This window comes from Bos taurus, chromosome 29 (genome assembly GCF_002263795.3).
Source record: "Bos taurus isolate L1 Dominette 01449 registration number 42190680 breed Hereford chromosome 29, ARS-UCD2.0, whole genome shotgun sequence".
In the NCBI taxonomy this organism is placed as follows: domain Eukaryota; kingdom Metazoa; phylum Chordata; class Mammalia; order Artiodactyla; family Bovidae; genus Bos; species Bos taurus.
Window position 1 is genome coordinate 7566004 of NC_037356.1, and position 13835 is coordinate 7579838.

The 13835-nt window shown below is 41.1% G+C and overlaps 1 protein-coding gene across 1 annotated transcript in view; it reads left to right on the forward strand.

Annotated features, from left to right (window-relative positions):
* The window catches only part of RAB38 (RAB38, member RAS oncogene family), a 66087-nt gene extending 64425 nt beyond the window's left edge, over positions 1-1662 (forward strand). Inside the window, exon 3 of the mRNA XM_002699047.7 lies at positions 761-1662. Coding sequence (XP_002699093.2) covers positions 761-913 — 153 coding nt within the window. The 3' untranslated portion in view covers positions 914-1662. The remainder of the gene's footprint in view (positions 1-760) is intronic.
* The last annotated feature ends 12173 nt before the right edge of the window (positions 1663-13835 follow it).

Below are 13835 nucleotides of genomic sequence, written 5' to 3' on the forward strand. Positions count from 1 at the left end.
GAATTCTGGCTCTCCAGCTTCCAGTCCAATGGAAGGATTGCACTGCTTCGGCCGCTCTGAACTTGGGCATGAACACGTGACTTTCATGGGACAATGAAATGGGAGGATAAACGCTGTGTCTCCCTTTCACTTTTCTCCAGAAGCAATAAGAGCCAATGCTCAATTCACCATGTCTGTTCTCCCTGCTTCTGCAAGCATGGCAAGCATAGAGTTGGAATTCTCTTGGCCTGGGTTGATGGCGGAAAAGCCAGGTATCCCATGATGCATGTAGGATGAGTGACAAGGACTTTGTTGCTTTAAGCCACTGATTTGGGGGTGTGAATGAATTCTGGTATAAAAACCAGTAAGAACAACAACAACATCACAAACAAACAAAAAAACAACCAGAACTTCACCTTGTTTTAGATTTAGAAACCCTCAGAGGAATTTTTATTAAGGCTCTGTTAAATGTGAGAGGTTTGTTGTTTGTGGAACTCAAAAAGTTACTGAAAGCTTTCATAGCACGTGAACTCAGGGTTGAGCTTAAATGATCAAAAATGTGCTAATGAATATTTACAAAACAAATCCATATATTTACTTTTGTGAAAGACTAAAATGTAAAGTTCTTAGAAGGAATAAACAAGAGCAAGGGGAATAGAAAGAGGATGCATGGGACAGGGTTTAGAAAGAGATATTTAAATACTGCCCTTTGTTTCATATAAATCTCTGCTCTGGTGTTATTCTAGAATACTGAATACTAAAAGCTGTTTTCTCCCCTTAGGAAAATATCAACATCGATGAGGCCTCCAGATGCCTGGTGAAACATATACTTGCCAATGAGTGTGACCTGATGGAGTCCATTCAGCCTGACATTGTGAAGCCACATCTCACATCGCCCAGGGTTGTCAGCTGCTCCAGCTGTTCCAAATCCTAGTAGGCTTCTGTGCTGGAGTATGGTGGGAGGAATCCAATCATCTCATGAATTGCGTCTCAAATCCTACCATCTTGGATAAATGTCAGGATGGGGATACACCTGGGGCAAGCCAAAGACCTATGCCTGTAACTTTCTTTCCTCCAAGAGAAATAGCAAATGTTCCTTTTTATGTCTGCCCCCCCACCCCACCCCCACACAGCATCAGCACAGTGTTTACAAGCTTTTAAAATATTTAGTCTGTTACAAAATTCTGTCTTGTAGCTGACCGTAATTCTGCACAAACAGAGTTGGCCCTATTATTGGCATCTTTGGGTCAGCCAGGGCCTCAGGTCTGAAAGAGAAAGGGGACAAGAACAGACTAGCTGTCAAGTTAAGCGCTGGCTTTCACTTTGCCCCTGGTGTCTTTGTCCAGACCTCAGTACATCCTCTGCTGCTCTGACAGGCCTATTAAGTAGAAGCTGTCCTTTCTCCAGAGATGACCTTCATTCTCAGCGGACCTGGAGTTGTCTCTGATTTAGCTCTTCAGAGTCGTGGACACAGGCTTCCTGTGCTTTCGTTGCTTTTATTGTCAATTGCCGTGCCCTGAATGTTGGTTTCACTGAAAACTTTATGAAAAGACCTCCCCTGGTACGTGCCTTTCTGTTCGCTTTCTCTAACACCCGAGCTGTGGGACTCTTCTGTATGTGTAATATATATTATATATATTTTCACAAGTGAAAAATAAAACATGAAAAGATGCTGTTTCCTTATTTCTGCAAATGCTTCAAGTTTCTCAGTATTCTGAACTTTTTTTTCTTTTTTTGACTGTGTGTCCATTGTTCTCTCGACCCATTTCTAAAATGTAATTTCAAAAAAGGGATGTGAGGGACGCACTTAAAGGAAGGGTACTGTTACAACTGAGATGAGTCATGCATCTCGTCTGTATCTACAGTTCATATTGGCATGTAGGCCAAGAGTGCAAGCAGTGTACCTACACAACTTTTGGTTAAGCAGAGGAATATATTTTCATATATTCTGGCCAGGAAAGCTGCCAAACCAATCAACATAGAGAGAAACAGCTAAAACACGTGTGTTGATATCTTGCTTTGTACGATGTTTGTGGTACAGGTATGCTGCAGGTAGCTACCGCTCTTGAAGGGCATTAGTTTTCATTGGTGTTGATAATATACTCATAGGAACTTGGTAACAGATTTTTTTTTGGGTGTCCTACCCATATTATCTTGGCATTCATTGTCTCCATAAATACCGACCACACCGCTTCCTATTATTCGTGTTTGTGATCCTTTCCCTAAGGGCATTCTCTGGCCCCTGGAACTCTTGACCCATGAGGCAGGCAGGCCAGTGAGTTAATATCTCCAGAGCATCCCTGAACCAATGACAGCAGGGATTGGGGGATAAATACTTTAGGTTCTTTTTCTTTCAGGAAGACCAGTTCTGAGCATGCTCTCTGCAGTCTCTTAGACACCCCCAGTGGGATTAATAGATCTTGGTTCTCATAGGGGAGACCTTCCCACCTGCCTCATCCTTTATGGTCTTCATTTCATCCTTATTGGCTTTCATCTTTATTAACTCCATTTCCTTCTTTCCTCACCGCCTCACTCTTCTACAAGTGCTTCCTGGGTCACTTTCTAGATAAGTTACTTTCACGCAAATCCTTCTTTCAGGGTCTTATGGTAGAAACCAAAACCTGCCCAAGTTAGTTGGGATAGAAGTGGTTTAGGAAGCTGAGGCTTGACACGAGCTTTTGAACTGAATGACTCACTACCTAGGTGGTAGCAAGGAACCCCTTACTGGTGGATAATATGGGGGAGCCAATCCCTGGCCAGTTATAGCATCATAATTACTAAGAGTCTCATCAGGTAGATTGAGATAGAATACAGTCGAAAGTAAATTTTATGTTGCTCTTGTGTTGGAAAGACGTGATTGCAGAGTTTATTAACTTCTATGAAACTCTATAGGGAAAAAAAAAAAATTACAGGCTTGTGTCAGTTAACACTTGACTCGAGATTTGGTGTAAAAATTTAAAGACTTCCAACCAACAATCAAAGTGACCCTCACTTCCTTCAGCCCCAGGATAGGCCATGCTGAAAATCAGGCCTAAGATTTGATTTTAGGAAAAGAAAACTATAATGGAGGCTACGTTCACAGAGCTAGCAAGTCTTCTCCACTAAAATCAGGGTCTTTATAGGGAAAGAGTCGGACACTGAGACATGCGAGGAAACATTTGGGTAGATGTTCTAAAGAGGCTTGAACCCAGAGAGTCTTCTGAAACTCTGCTCCAGAAAAAGAGGCCCTTACCCTCTCCTGTGGAGAACAGCCGGTTACCACGTTAAAACCCCACCTCAGCAGGATGTTTTATAAGGTGATGTTTCCTTTCTCAAGCTCTGCTCCCATCTCCCTTCATTGCTTCTAGACAAATAATTAGGATCAAATCTCAGTATGACTTGAGTGGAAAAGTATGATCCGTGTTTCAAGATGAGATGGATTATTAAGCAAGTGAACTATTGAACCTGGCTAATGATTGCTTCTAGGAATCAGGAGGATATTCTGAGGAACTGGTCTTGAGACACTGGATCAGAGAGGACAGAACGTAAGATCAGATAACAATCTATTTGTTTGAGAGCACTCTTATGTGGGTTAATTTTTAACATTCTGGGCAAGTACACCTGGAGCTGATCCCAACGTGCTACTGGAATAGCCCTTAAAAGCTTGGAAATGATGTTGGCCTAAAACAAACGATGTGGTTATGCCAGAACCACCTTGGCAAAGCACTAGAGAAGAGTTCCAAGGTCTCGGAGAAGTGGGCATGTTATAATGTATTTATTTTGTAATGTCAAAGAAACTACCAGCTGATTATGTTCCCCAGGAGAGCCCAGATGACATTCGCTTCACTAGAACAATAAGATTGTTTAGTCACTAAAGTCACGCCCAAATCTTTTGTGACCCCATGGACTGTAGCCCTCCAGGCTCCTCTGTCCATAGGATTTCCTGGCAAGAAGACTGGAGTGGGTTGCTGCTTCCTTCTTCAGGGGCTCTCCCCCACCCAGGGATCAAACTCACATCTCCTGCATTGCAGGTGGGTTCTTTACCACTGAGCCACCAGGGAAGTCCCCCCAAACCAATAAGGCATATCCCCAAAAGAGGGATGCCAACTTCAGTGAGAAGGTCAGTGGTGCCTGTTCCCCGTAATCCAGTCTTGAGACTGCATGGTTCAAAATGTGGTTGTACTATTAAGTGATACTGTATATGTAGTTCTGAGTCCTAGATAGCTAGCATCAAAGGGGAGAACAAAGCCTTCCACCATCACTTTAAATAATCCACTTAAGAAAGTGGGCTTCCTGTCCTACTGTGTAGCCCAGGGAACTATATTCAATGTCCTGTGATTAGCCATAATGGAAAATAATATAAAAAAGAATGTATGTATTTATAACTGAATCACTGTGCTGTATGGCAGAAATTAACACACATTGGAAATCAACTATGCTCCAATAAAATAAATTGAAAAAAAAAAAAGAAAAAGAAAGTGGTCTTCCCCTTTTTATAGCTTCAGGTTTTGCTGGGTTAGAACTCTTGATAGTTCTACCAGGGGACACAGTAAACCTACGACTTCGGCTGCAGCCTGATCATTCTTGGCTCTTATGCCCAGTGGCCAGCAGTCAGAGAAGGCAGTTACTATATGGACAAGGGTAATTCATCCTGATTGTGACGAGGCCATAGAGTTGTTGCTAAATAATGGAGCAGGAAGGAGTATGTCTGGAAATCATGGGACTCACTGGCCTGCATCTTGATGCATCCCTGGTGAGAAAACGAGATGGCAATTGCAGCTACAACATCTTGATGAGGACAAGCAACCAGGGACTCATCCTCTAAGGGCTCGAAGACTGAGTCACTTCACCACACGATGAACCAGACTAGAAGCAGCTTGGTCTAGGGAATGGAAGTAATAAAGGAGGGAAATGATGAATATCAGTTATGGCTTCAAGATTAACTACAGCAGGAGACTACAGCCTTCCTGTTTTAAGTTCTCTCTTTCTTGGTCTCTCTTTTGGAACTATAACAAGTGATCTAAAAGAAAAAAATCAGTGAAAAGACAGAATGAACTTGACCTGCAATGTGAGTGAATCTGGGTATTGCATGCAGTGGGCTATGGTAGACCATAGCAGAGGAAAGACGGATGGCAGGAGGTGAAGGGGCGACAGAGGATGAGATGGTTGAATGGCCTCATGGATTCAAAGGACTTGAGTTTGAGCAAACTACGGGAGATAATGAAGGACGGGGAAGCCTGTGTGCTGCAGTCCATGGGGTCACAGAGAGTCAGACACGACTGAGCGACTGAATAACAACAATAGAAGCAGAGGAAGTGAACAATCCATTGCAGTCCCCTGACATCCCCCCGATTCTACCTTAAAATGGTCTTTAGGTGCATGAAGCATATTTGTCTCGCACGTTGGACAGATGGGAGTGCTAGAGTTAATGCCTTCAGGAGCAGCCTCATCTGAGACTAACGTAAACTGGTAGATAAATACTTCAGTGTCCCCACCCCTCAGGTGGGATTCACCTGAGCCTCGCTGTATTTACTCAGAGATGCTCAGCGCAGCTGAGTCAAGTTTCACTCAGTGCAACCTGCGCATTATCACACCCTTTTTTTGCCTTTCCTTCCCAGTCTCACTGCTCCTCTATCAATGCTCCCAAAGATCACCTCCCCGTTCAGAGATTTTCATGTTTGATTGAGTTACAGTTGCCAGTGGCTCTTAAAATGCCTGAGCATCGAGACAATAGCCCTTACTACCATGCAATCGCTAGTCCACTGCTTTTGTATTTAAACATGCACTGAAATGTGATGTTTAAGATATGCATGGTAAGATCAGAACTAAGTATAATAACCCTCATCCATCCCAGAAAGTTGTTATGTATACTGTCTGCAAAATGAATATTCATGGATTCCTTCTCTCCCTTGACGAATATTCATTGAACAATGACTGTATCCCCATACTTGGCTGGGCCCTGTTGTGGACATGTGAATAACTAAGTCATGGTCTCAGATCTTAAAGTGTTATGATCAGCTAGGAGACACAAACATGTAAATAATTCACCATGAGTCAAGAGAGAAGTCAGATGTCCAACCCAAGACATCTCTTCTGAAAACATGATTTATTTCTAAATGCAGAAGCTGCAGCTCCAAATGTATTTAAGGAAACAGAATATACGTGCCTACATACATTCTTCCTGGGACACTGGGATCTAGCCACTTTAGACTACTTTGTTCAGCTAGCTCTCCCTGCTGTCTGCAATATTCCTTTCCTTTCTTTGTGTGGAAATCCTACCCATTCCTTAAAGATGAACACTATGGCACAGACTTTTAGTCTTGCCTATCTCTTGAGTGCATGGTAAGTCGAGTCAGTCGTGTCCAACACTTTGTGACCCAATGGACCATAGCCCACCAGGCTCCTCTGTCCAAGGGATTCTCCTGGCATGAACACTGGAGTGGGTTGCCATGCCCTCCTGCCGTTCCCTACCCAAGGATTGAACCTGAACCTCTTATGTCTCCTGCATTGGCAGGTGGGTTCTTTACCGCTAGCACCACCTGGGAAGCCTGTCTATCTCTGTAAATGACGCCAATTTTCTTGTAATTTGCACAGCTCTTGATTGATTCTATCATCAACACTCATATACTGCTTTATAGTGCTGTATCAACTTTTATTTATAGAACACATTCTATAGGACAATCACTGATGTGCAACTTTATTATGCCATTCAATTCCCATGGCAACGCTACACAAAAGTATTCATCTCCTCATATTATATATGGAGAAATTGAAGTACACAGATATTGAGCAATTTGCCAAAGCTCACACAGAAACCAACCGGCAAAGCAAGGACTCCAACACAGCAGCTTAATTCCAGCATGCTTTAAATGGGTGAAATGTATGGCGTGCAAACAATTAGGAATAAAACTGTGACAAGAAAAAAAGTAAGGCCATAGGAGAAAGCAGCATGAGATTATTGTTTCCCCCACTGCAATACATTAGTGGCATTATGGAGCATAGCCCTGGCGTTTTTCCACAGGACGAAATCCTAGGGATCCTTTATACCACTATTGTCATCTACCTATTTTTTCATCACTTCTCCATTCATGACTCACACTCGGATGTTGGAACTAGCATTATACATGGGTTTAAATTTAGATACATCTCAGTTTTTTTTCTGTCTGAAAATATTCTTGGCTTTCTGGGATCCCCAAGGACCACACAACTCCCCAGTACTGTAAGAGAAGAGAGCACGAGAAATCCCAATAAACAGGTCAGAAGTGCTGATGAACTAGTCAAAGTAACTCTCAAAGATGAGGGCAAATGCCTCTGAGGAGCAAATGAACAGTATTTCACTGCATTGACGAGTGAAATTTTCCGTTTCAACAAACCCACTTATTTTGTTCAATCTGATAGTTTCTCAAATTAGAAGATGCTTACTCCTTGGAAGAAAAGTTATGACCAACCTAGACAGCATGTTAAAAAAAGAGACATTATTTTGCCAACAAAGATCTGTCTAGTCAAAGCTATGGTTTTTCCAGTACTCATGTATGGTTGTGATAGTTGGACTATAAAGAAAGCTGAAGGCCAAAGAACTGATGTTTTTGAACTGTGGTGTTGGAGAAGACTCTTGAGAGTCCCTTAGACTGCAAGGAGATCCAACCAGTCCATTCTAAAGGAAATCAGTCCTGAATATTCATTGGAAGGACTGATGCTGAAGCTGAAGCTGAAGCTCTAACACTTTGGCCACCTGATGCAAAGAACTGACTCATTTGAAAAGACCCTGATGTTGGGAAAGACTGAAGGCAGGAGGAGAAGGGGATTACAGCGGATGAGATGGTTGGATGGCATCACTGACTCAACAGACATGAGTTTGAGTAAACTCCAGGCATTGGTGATGCACAGGGAAGCCTGGTGTGCTGCAGTCCATGGGGATGCAAAGAGTCAGACATGACTGAGCGACTGAACTAACTGATAGCTTCTCAGAATGTTAATATTCAGGCACAGGCTTTAGTATATACATACTTCCCCAGTGGCTCAGTGGGTAAAAAATCCACCTGCAATTCAGGAGACATAGGAAACGCTGGTTTGATCCCTGGGCCAGGAAGATCCCCTGGAGGAGGAAATGGCAACCCACTCTAGTATTATTGCCTGGAAAATTCCATGGACAGAGGAGGAGCAAAGTGTCAGACACGAATGAGCACACGGCATGCAAGTGCGGTATGCTCACTGAAACTGTCATTGTAGACATAAAATTCTGAAATTCAAAACTCCAGCTGGCCCAGATTATGCTTTCTATTGGGACAAAGTTTGTTTCAAAAGAGCTTAGAAAAACCTAATGAAAGTTTTGTTTTAATGTGAAATATCAAAGAGTTGCTATTACTTCTAATACAATACAATGTGTATGTTCTGTTCCATCTTCAGCTGAACTTTTAAGAAATTACCTTATGCCAGATGTGTAACATCAATCAGTTTGCATTCATTGAATAAACAGATATCATACGATGGCTTGAGCAAGTTGCTGTGCATTTAAGTAGAACACATGTTAAGGTCTCTACTAAAATGCGGAGTACTTAATATATGTTAGTTTCTTTTCTTTCTCTGTGATAGTTGTTGTCATGGAAACATGAGGAATAAAAGTCATGGGTCCCTGCTCTTTAAATTTGCTCTTTTCTTGGGGAGAGTAATGAGACAGGCAAAAGATACCATTACAGATCAAGAAATGAAGATGGTTTCTGTTTTCACTACATAAAGAGTCCTCATTTTTATTTCACTTTTATAGTAATTATTAATAGTTATCATTTATTGCTCAGTTCTATACCGTAAGTTTCAAATGTAATGTCATTTCATCATCACTACCACACTATTAGGGGGAGAGTGATTTCACATTTTATGGATAAGAAAAGAAAATGATAAAAAATAATATGCATATATATTATGTGATTCTGGCAGGATTTCTAGTCAACACATCTTCCTTTATGCCCTCCAAATCAAAGGCCCTTATCCCTCCAGGCTAAAGTGACAGATCTAGAGAGGAGCCTAGATCCTCTCGGATGATCCAACCGACCCGCAGAATCCTCTCCTGTGCCTCCTGCCACTTCCCATCAGTGCTTTCGGAAAGGGGGCCACAGGGAATTGCCATCATTTTCTCACCCATGTAACATGCGACAGATGACAGTTAGATGAGCCATAGTGGCTCAGATGGTAGAGAATCCGCCTGCAGAGCAGGGGACTTGGGTTCAGTCCCTGGGTCTGGAAGATGCCCTGGAGAAGGGCGTGGCTACCCACTCCAGTATTCTAGTGCTCTTGCCTGGAGAATCCCATGGACAGAGGAGCTTGGCGGGTGACAGTCCATGGGGTCACGAGAGTTGGACACGACTGAGCGACTCATACTTTCTTCCATTCCATTATTACACAGAGAGGTGAGGAGGCCACCCTGAGAGAGAGGAGGGTGGTGAGAAGTGGTAGGACTTGGCCCAGCTGTGTATGACCCCTGATTTAAACTTTAACTTGCCGGTTCACACGAAGCAGTAAAATCCTCTTTGGTTTCTTTGTTTATCTGTTTGAGGCATTTTGAATTGCTCTTTTGCCACTTGAAACTCAGACTCTACTGAAAATACAACCACACAATTAACAGTGGTTTTGTAGTCACATATCTGTGTACCGGTCCATGTTTTTTTTTTTAAACTTTTTTTATTGGTTTATGACATTGTATAAGTTTTATGAATATAATATTATAGTTTTACTTCTACACTATAGCATGCTCATCGGAGAAGGCAATGACACCCCACTCCAGTACTCTTGCCTGGAAAATCCCATGGACAGAGGAGCCTGGTAGGCTGCAGTCCATGGGGTCGCTAGGAGTCGTTCACAACTGAGTGACTTCACTTTATTTTTTCACTTTCATGCATTGGAGAAGGAAATGGCAACATTCCAGTGTTCTTGCCTGGAGAATTCCTGGGACAGGGGAGCCTGGTGGGCTCCCGCCTATGGGGTCGCACAGAGTCGGACACGACTGAAGCGACTTAGCAGCAGCAGCAGCATAGCATGCTCATGACCAAAAGTTTAGATTCCATTTGTCATCGTACAGCTGATCCCCTTACCCGTGCCATCCTGCTGTCCCCCTTCTCCTCTGATGATCACTATTCTGTTCTCTGTATCTATATGTTTGTTGTGTTCCTTTATTTTAATTATTTTAAATTTCACAAATGAGTGAACTCATACTGTAATCTTATTTCTCCACCTGGTCTATTTCACTTAGTGTAATAACCTCAAGGTCTATCCATGGCGTTGCAAACGGCAAGATTTCTTCTTTTTTATGGATGATTCATAGTATATTTTATACACACACACACACACACACACACACACATACCACATCTTTATTTGTTCACCCATTGATGGGCACTTAGGTAGTTCCTATATCTTACTTGCAGTAAATAATGCACTGATGAGCATAGGGGAGAAGATAACTTTTTAAATTAGTGTTCTCATATTCTCTGGAATCACATAGTAGCTCTATTCTTAATTTTTTGAGGAATCTTCATACTGTTTTCCATACTAGCTGCATCTATTTACATTCCCACCAAAAGTAGGTGAGGATTCCTTCAGGTGTCTAAAGTTTACTTATAATAATAGATCTCACGTAAAAAGGAGATTTTTATAAGCATTGGAGGCTTTACTTCAAATATTCTACTAGTAGGGAAATAGGTAGAGTCATGACTGATGGAAGAACAATGTTTTATGTTAATAGTAACTAAACAGTCAGTATCCCCAAAGTAAATAGGTAAATAGTGACAAGGGGCTTATAGATTAGAAATAAAGCATACAAATGTTTTTTGGGAATAGATGACATTGTGAAATTACTGCAGATGAGTTCTAATAGGCATAATATACCACTTGTAGTATTTAAATTAATATTTTGAAATTAATATAAAAACACTTTTTCTTAAATTGTAATTTAAATTGGAATTTGGGATTAACAGATACATGCTACTAACAAGGACACTAACAAGGATCTACTGTATAACACAGTGAACTATATTCAATATCTTGAAATAATCTAAAATGGAAAAGAATCTGAAAAAGATTGTATATATATTATATATTTATTATATATGTATATACATAACTGAATCACTTTGTTGTACACCTGAATCATTGTAAATCAACTATGTACACTTCAATAAAAAATTAAATTTAAAAATGCTTTAACCAGATGGTATTTGCAAATCAAGAATCAGGAGACAGTTATTACTGAAATTTCATAAAGTAAGTTCTGGAAATCTCTATTTTATAGAGAGAGAGAGAAAGAACATTGAGAGGAGTCCAAAAAACATGGAAAATAAAAATTTTGTGAAAGTGCAAAATAGTGTGGGATCATGGACCCTCCCCGAAGAAGCATGAGAAGGAATTTGATAAATGACTCAAATTCTGGTTAACTTTAATAAAAGTGATATTCAGTTATCCCCTTTAGCAAAGGAAAAAAATGAGAGGACAAAGATTAAGTTACATTCAGAAATGCTTTGTTTGGACATAGCACACAAAGAACCATAGGGAGTTTATGGAGGAACACAATCACTTGACTATGACAAATAAATTAATGCTAAATCACAAGAACTGAAAAGCTACCATCAGTTCAGTTCAGTCGCTCAGTCGTGTCTGACTCTTTGCGACCCCGTGGATTGCAGCACACCAGGCCTCCCTGTCCATCAGTAACTCCCAGAGCCTACCCAAACTCATGTCCATTGAGTTGGTGATACCATCCAACTATCTGATCCTCTGTCATCCCCTTCTCCTCCCGCCTTCAATCTTTTCCAGCATCAGGGTCTTTTCAAATGAGTCAATTCTTCACATCAGGTGGTCAAAGTATTGGAGTTTCAGCTTCAGCATCAGTCCTTCCAGTGAATATTCAAGACTGATTTCCTTTAGGACAGACTGGTTGAATCTCCTTGCTGTCCAAGGGACTCTCAAGAGTCTTTTCCAACACCACACTTCAAAAGCATCAATTCTTTGGCACTCAGCTTTCTTTATAGTCCAACTCTCACATCCATGAGAGATGACTACTGGAAAAACCATAGCTTTGACTAGACAGACCTTTGTTGGTAAAGTAATGCCTCTGTTTTTTAATATGCTGTCTAGGTTGGTCATAGCGTTACTTCCAAGGGGCAAGCGTCTTTTAATTTCATGGCTGCAGTCACCATCTGCAGTGATTTTGGAGCCCCCCAAAAATAAATAAATAAAAAGCTACCACAGTAAATTATTATTTAAAATGCTACTTATTTAGTAACTACACTGTGCCCACTACTGTATATATGCTACTTTATCTTCATAACAATGCCACAAGATCATCATTATTAACCCAATTTTACAAATAAGAGTCAACCCAACTTTAGAGGTTAGAGATATTTAAAAACTCTCCCCAACTCACATAGCTAGCAAGTGACAGAGCCAACAGTCAAGCTCAAGACTGGTTGCTGTGACCACATTTTCATTCCACCGTAGTTTAGATGGCACCAATTTTTAAGTTGAATATTTATTTTGTGAATGTATCAGTTAAGATTCGGCAAAGAGATGAGAATTCCATGGACAGAGGCTATAATCCATGAGGTCGAAAAGTCAGACACAACTGAGCAACTAATACTTTTACTTATAAAGTAACAGAACAAAGAATATCTAATATAAGGAATTATTAGTGAAAGATATTAATTAAAAAGAAATTAGAAAGAACCCCCCAAAATACCAGAGTCAAAGGTGCAGGGTAAAGCTTCCACTTCTGTGGCTTAGGAAGAGCATCCGAAGCAGGAAAACACTTGGCAGTCTCCCAACTCCCTACGTCTTGACTCCAGCTGTGATTCAGACCTTGATGGAGAAGGTATTGCTGAGACCTATAGGCTGGTGATGTTCACTGAGGTGCCTCATGCCAGAGCTGGTGAACAAGAATCCGGTCACTGGGAAGTTGCCTGCTGGGGTACCACTGAAACTCACCAGAGGGCATCCACTACTTGCTCTCCATCACTGCCAATGCTTTCTGGCAAAAAACAAAACAAACAAAAAAAAACACCCTTTCTGCTGGTAAGGAAGGTGCCCTCTGGCAGTGCACCGTACAAGCAAGAATAAAAGCGCTGATTCCAGGCACAGAATCCCATTCTTCCTCCAGTATTCCTCTAGCACCCTCCACTGACAAAGTCATATACTGTGCTGTCTGTGAAAAGGGGAGATGTTTACAAACATCCAGATCTAGAATCAAAAAGCTTGGGAAAGAGGGTAGATTTGGAGGACCAAGGCAATACGTTGATAATGGGCACAGTGTATTAATTAGGGTCAGTCATGATAACTGTGAGACCAAAGAACTTTAAGTCAGTTTCACAATAATAATGATCATGACATTGAAATCATGATCAAGAGACTCTACAAGGTTACTCTTCTATAAGCAGAAATTCAACCACAATTCTTCCCTTGTGGACCTCCATCTCCTGGAAGTCTTTTGCTTCTGCAAATGGGAAGAAGAAAACAGGATATTGAGGACCATGCTTTCAAGCCAGTCCTGTACATCGTTATATCACATTTGCCTACAGTGGAGTGACCGAAACTTAGAAGATGCCATCTATTTGTAACAGCAGCTGGGAATGAACCAGAGAAAAAAACAATGGAGAGTGAACATTTGGCTTGTCTCTGCCACATGAGATAACAAATGTTCGCTCTGTCTTGTTAGCGGTAACCTTGTATAAGTTGTTATGCCTCTCAGAGTCTTAATGAACTTATGTATCATATAAGATAATGATATTTACTGATAAGAATGCCGCGGGATTTAAAGAAATATTATATAAAGCACTAAACAGCATGATCAATGCAACTTAGATCCTGCCGTTTAGTATTCAGTACATACTTAACTA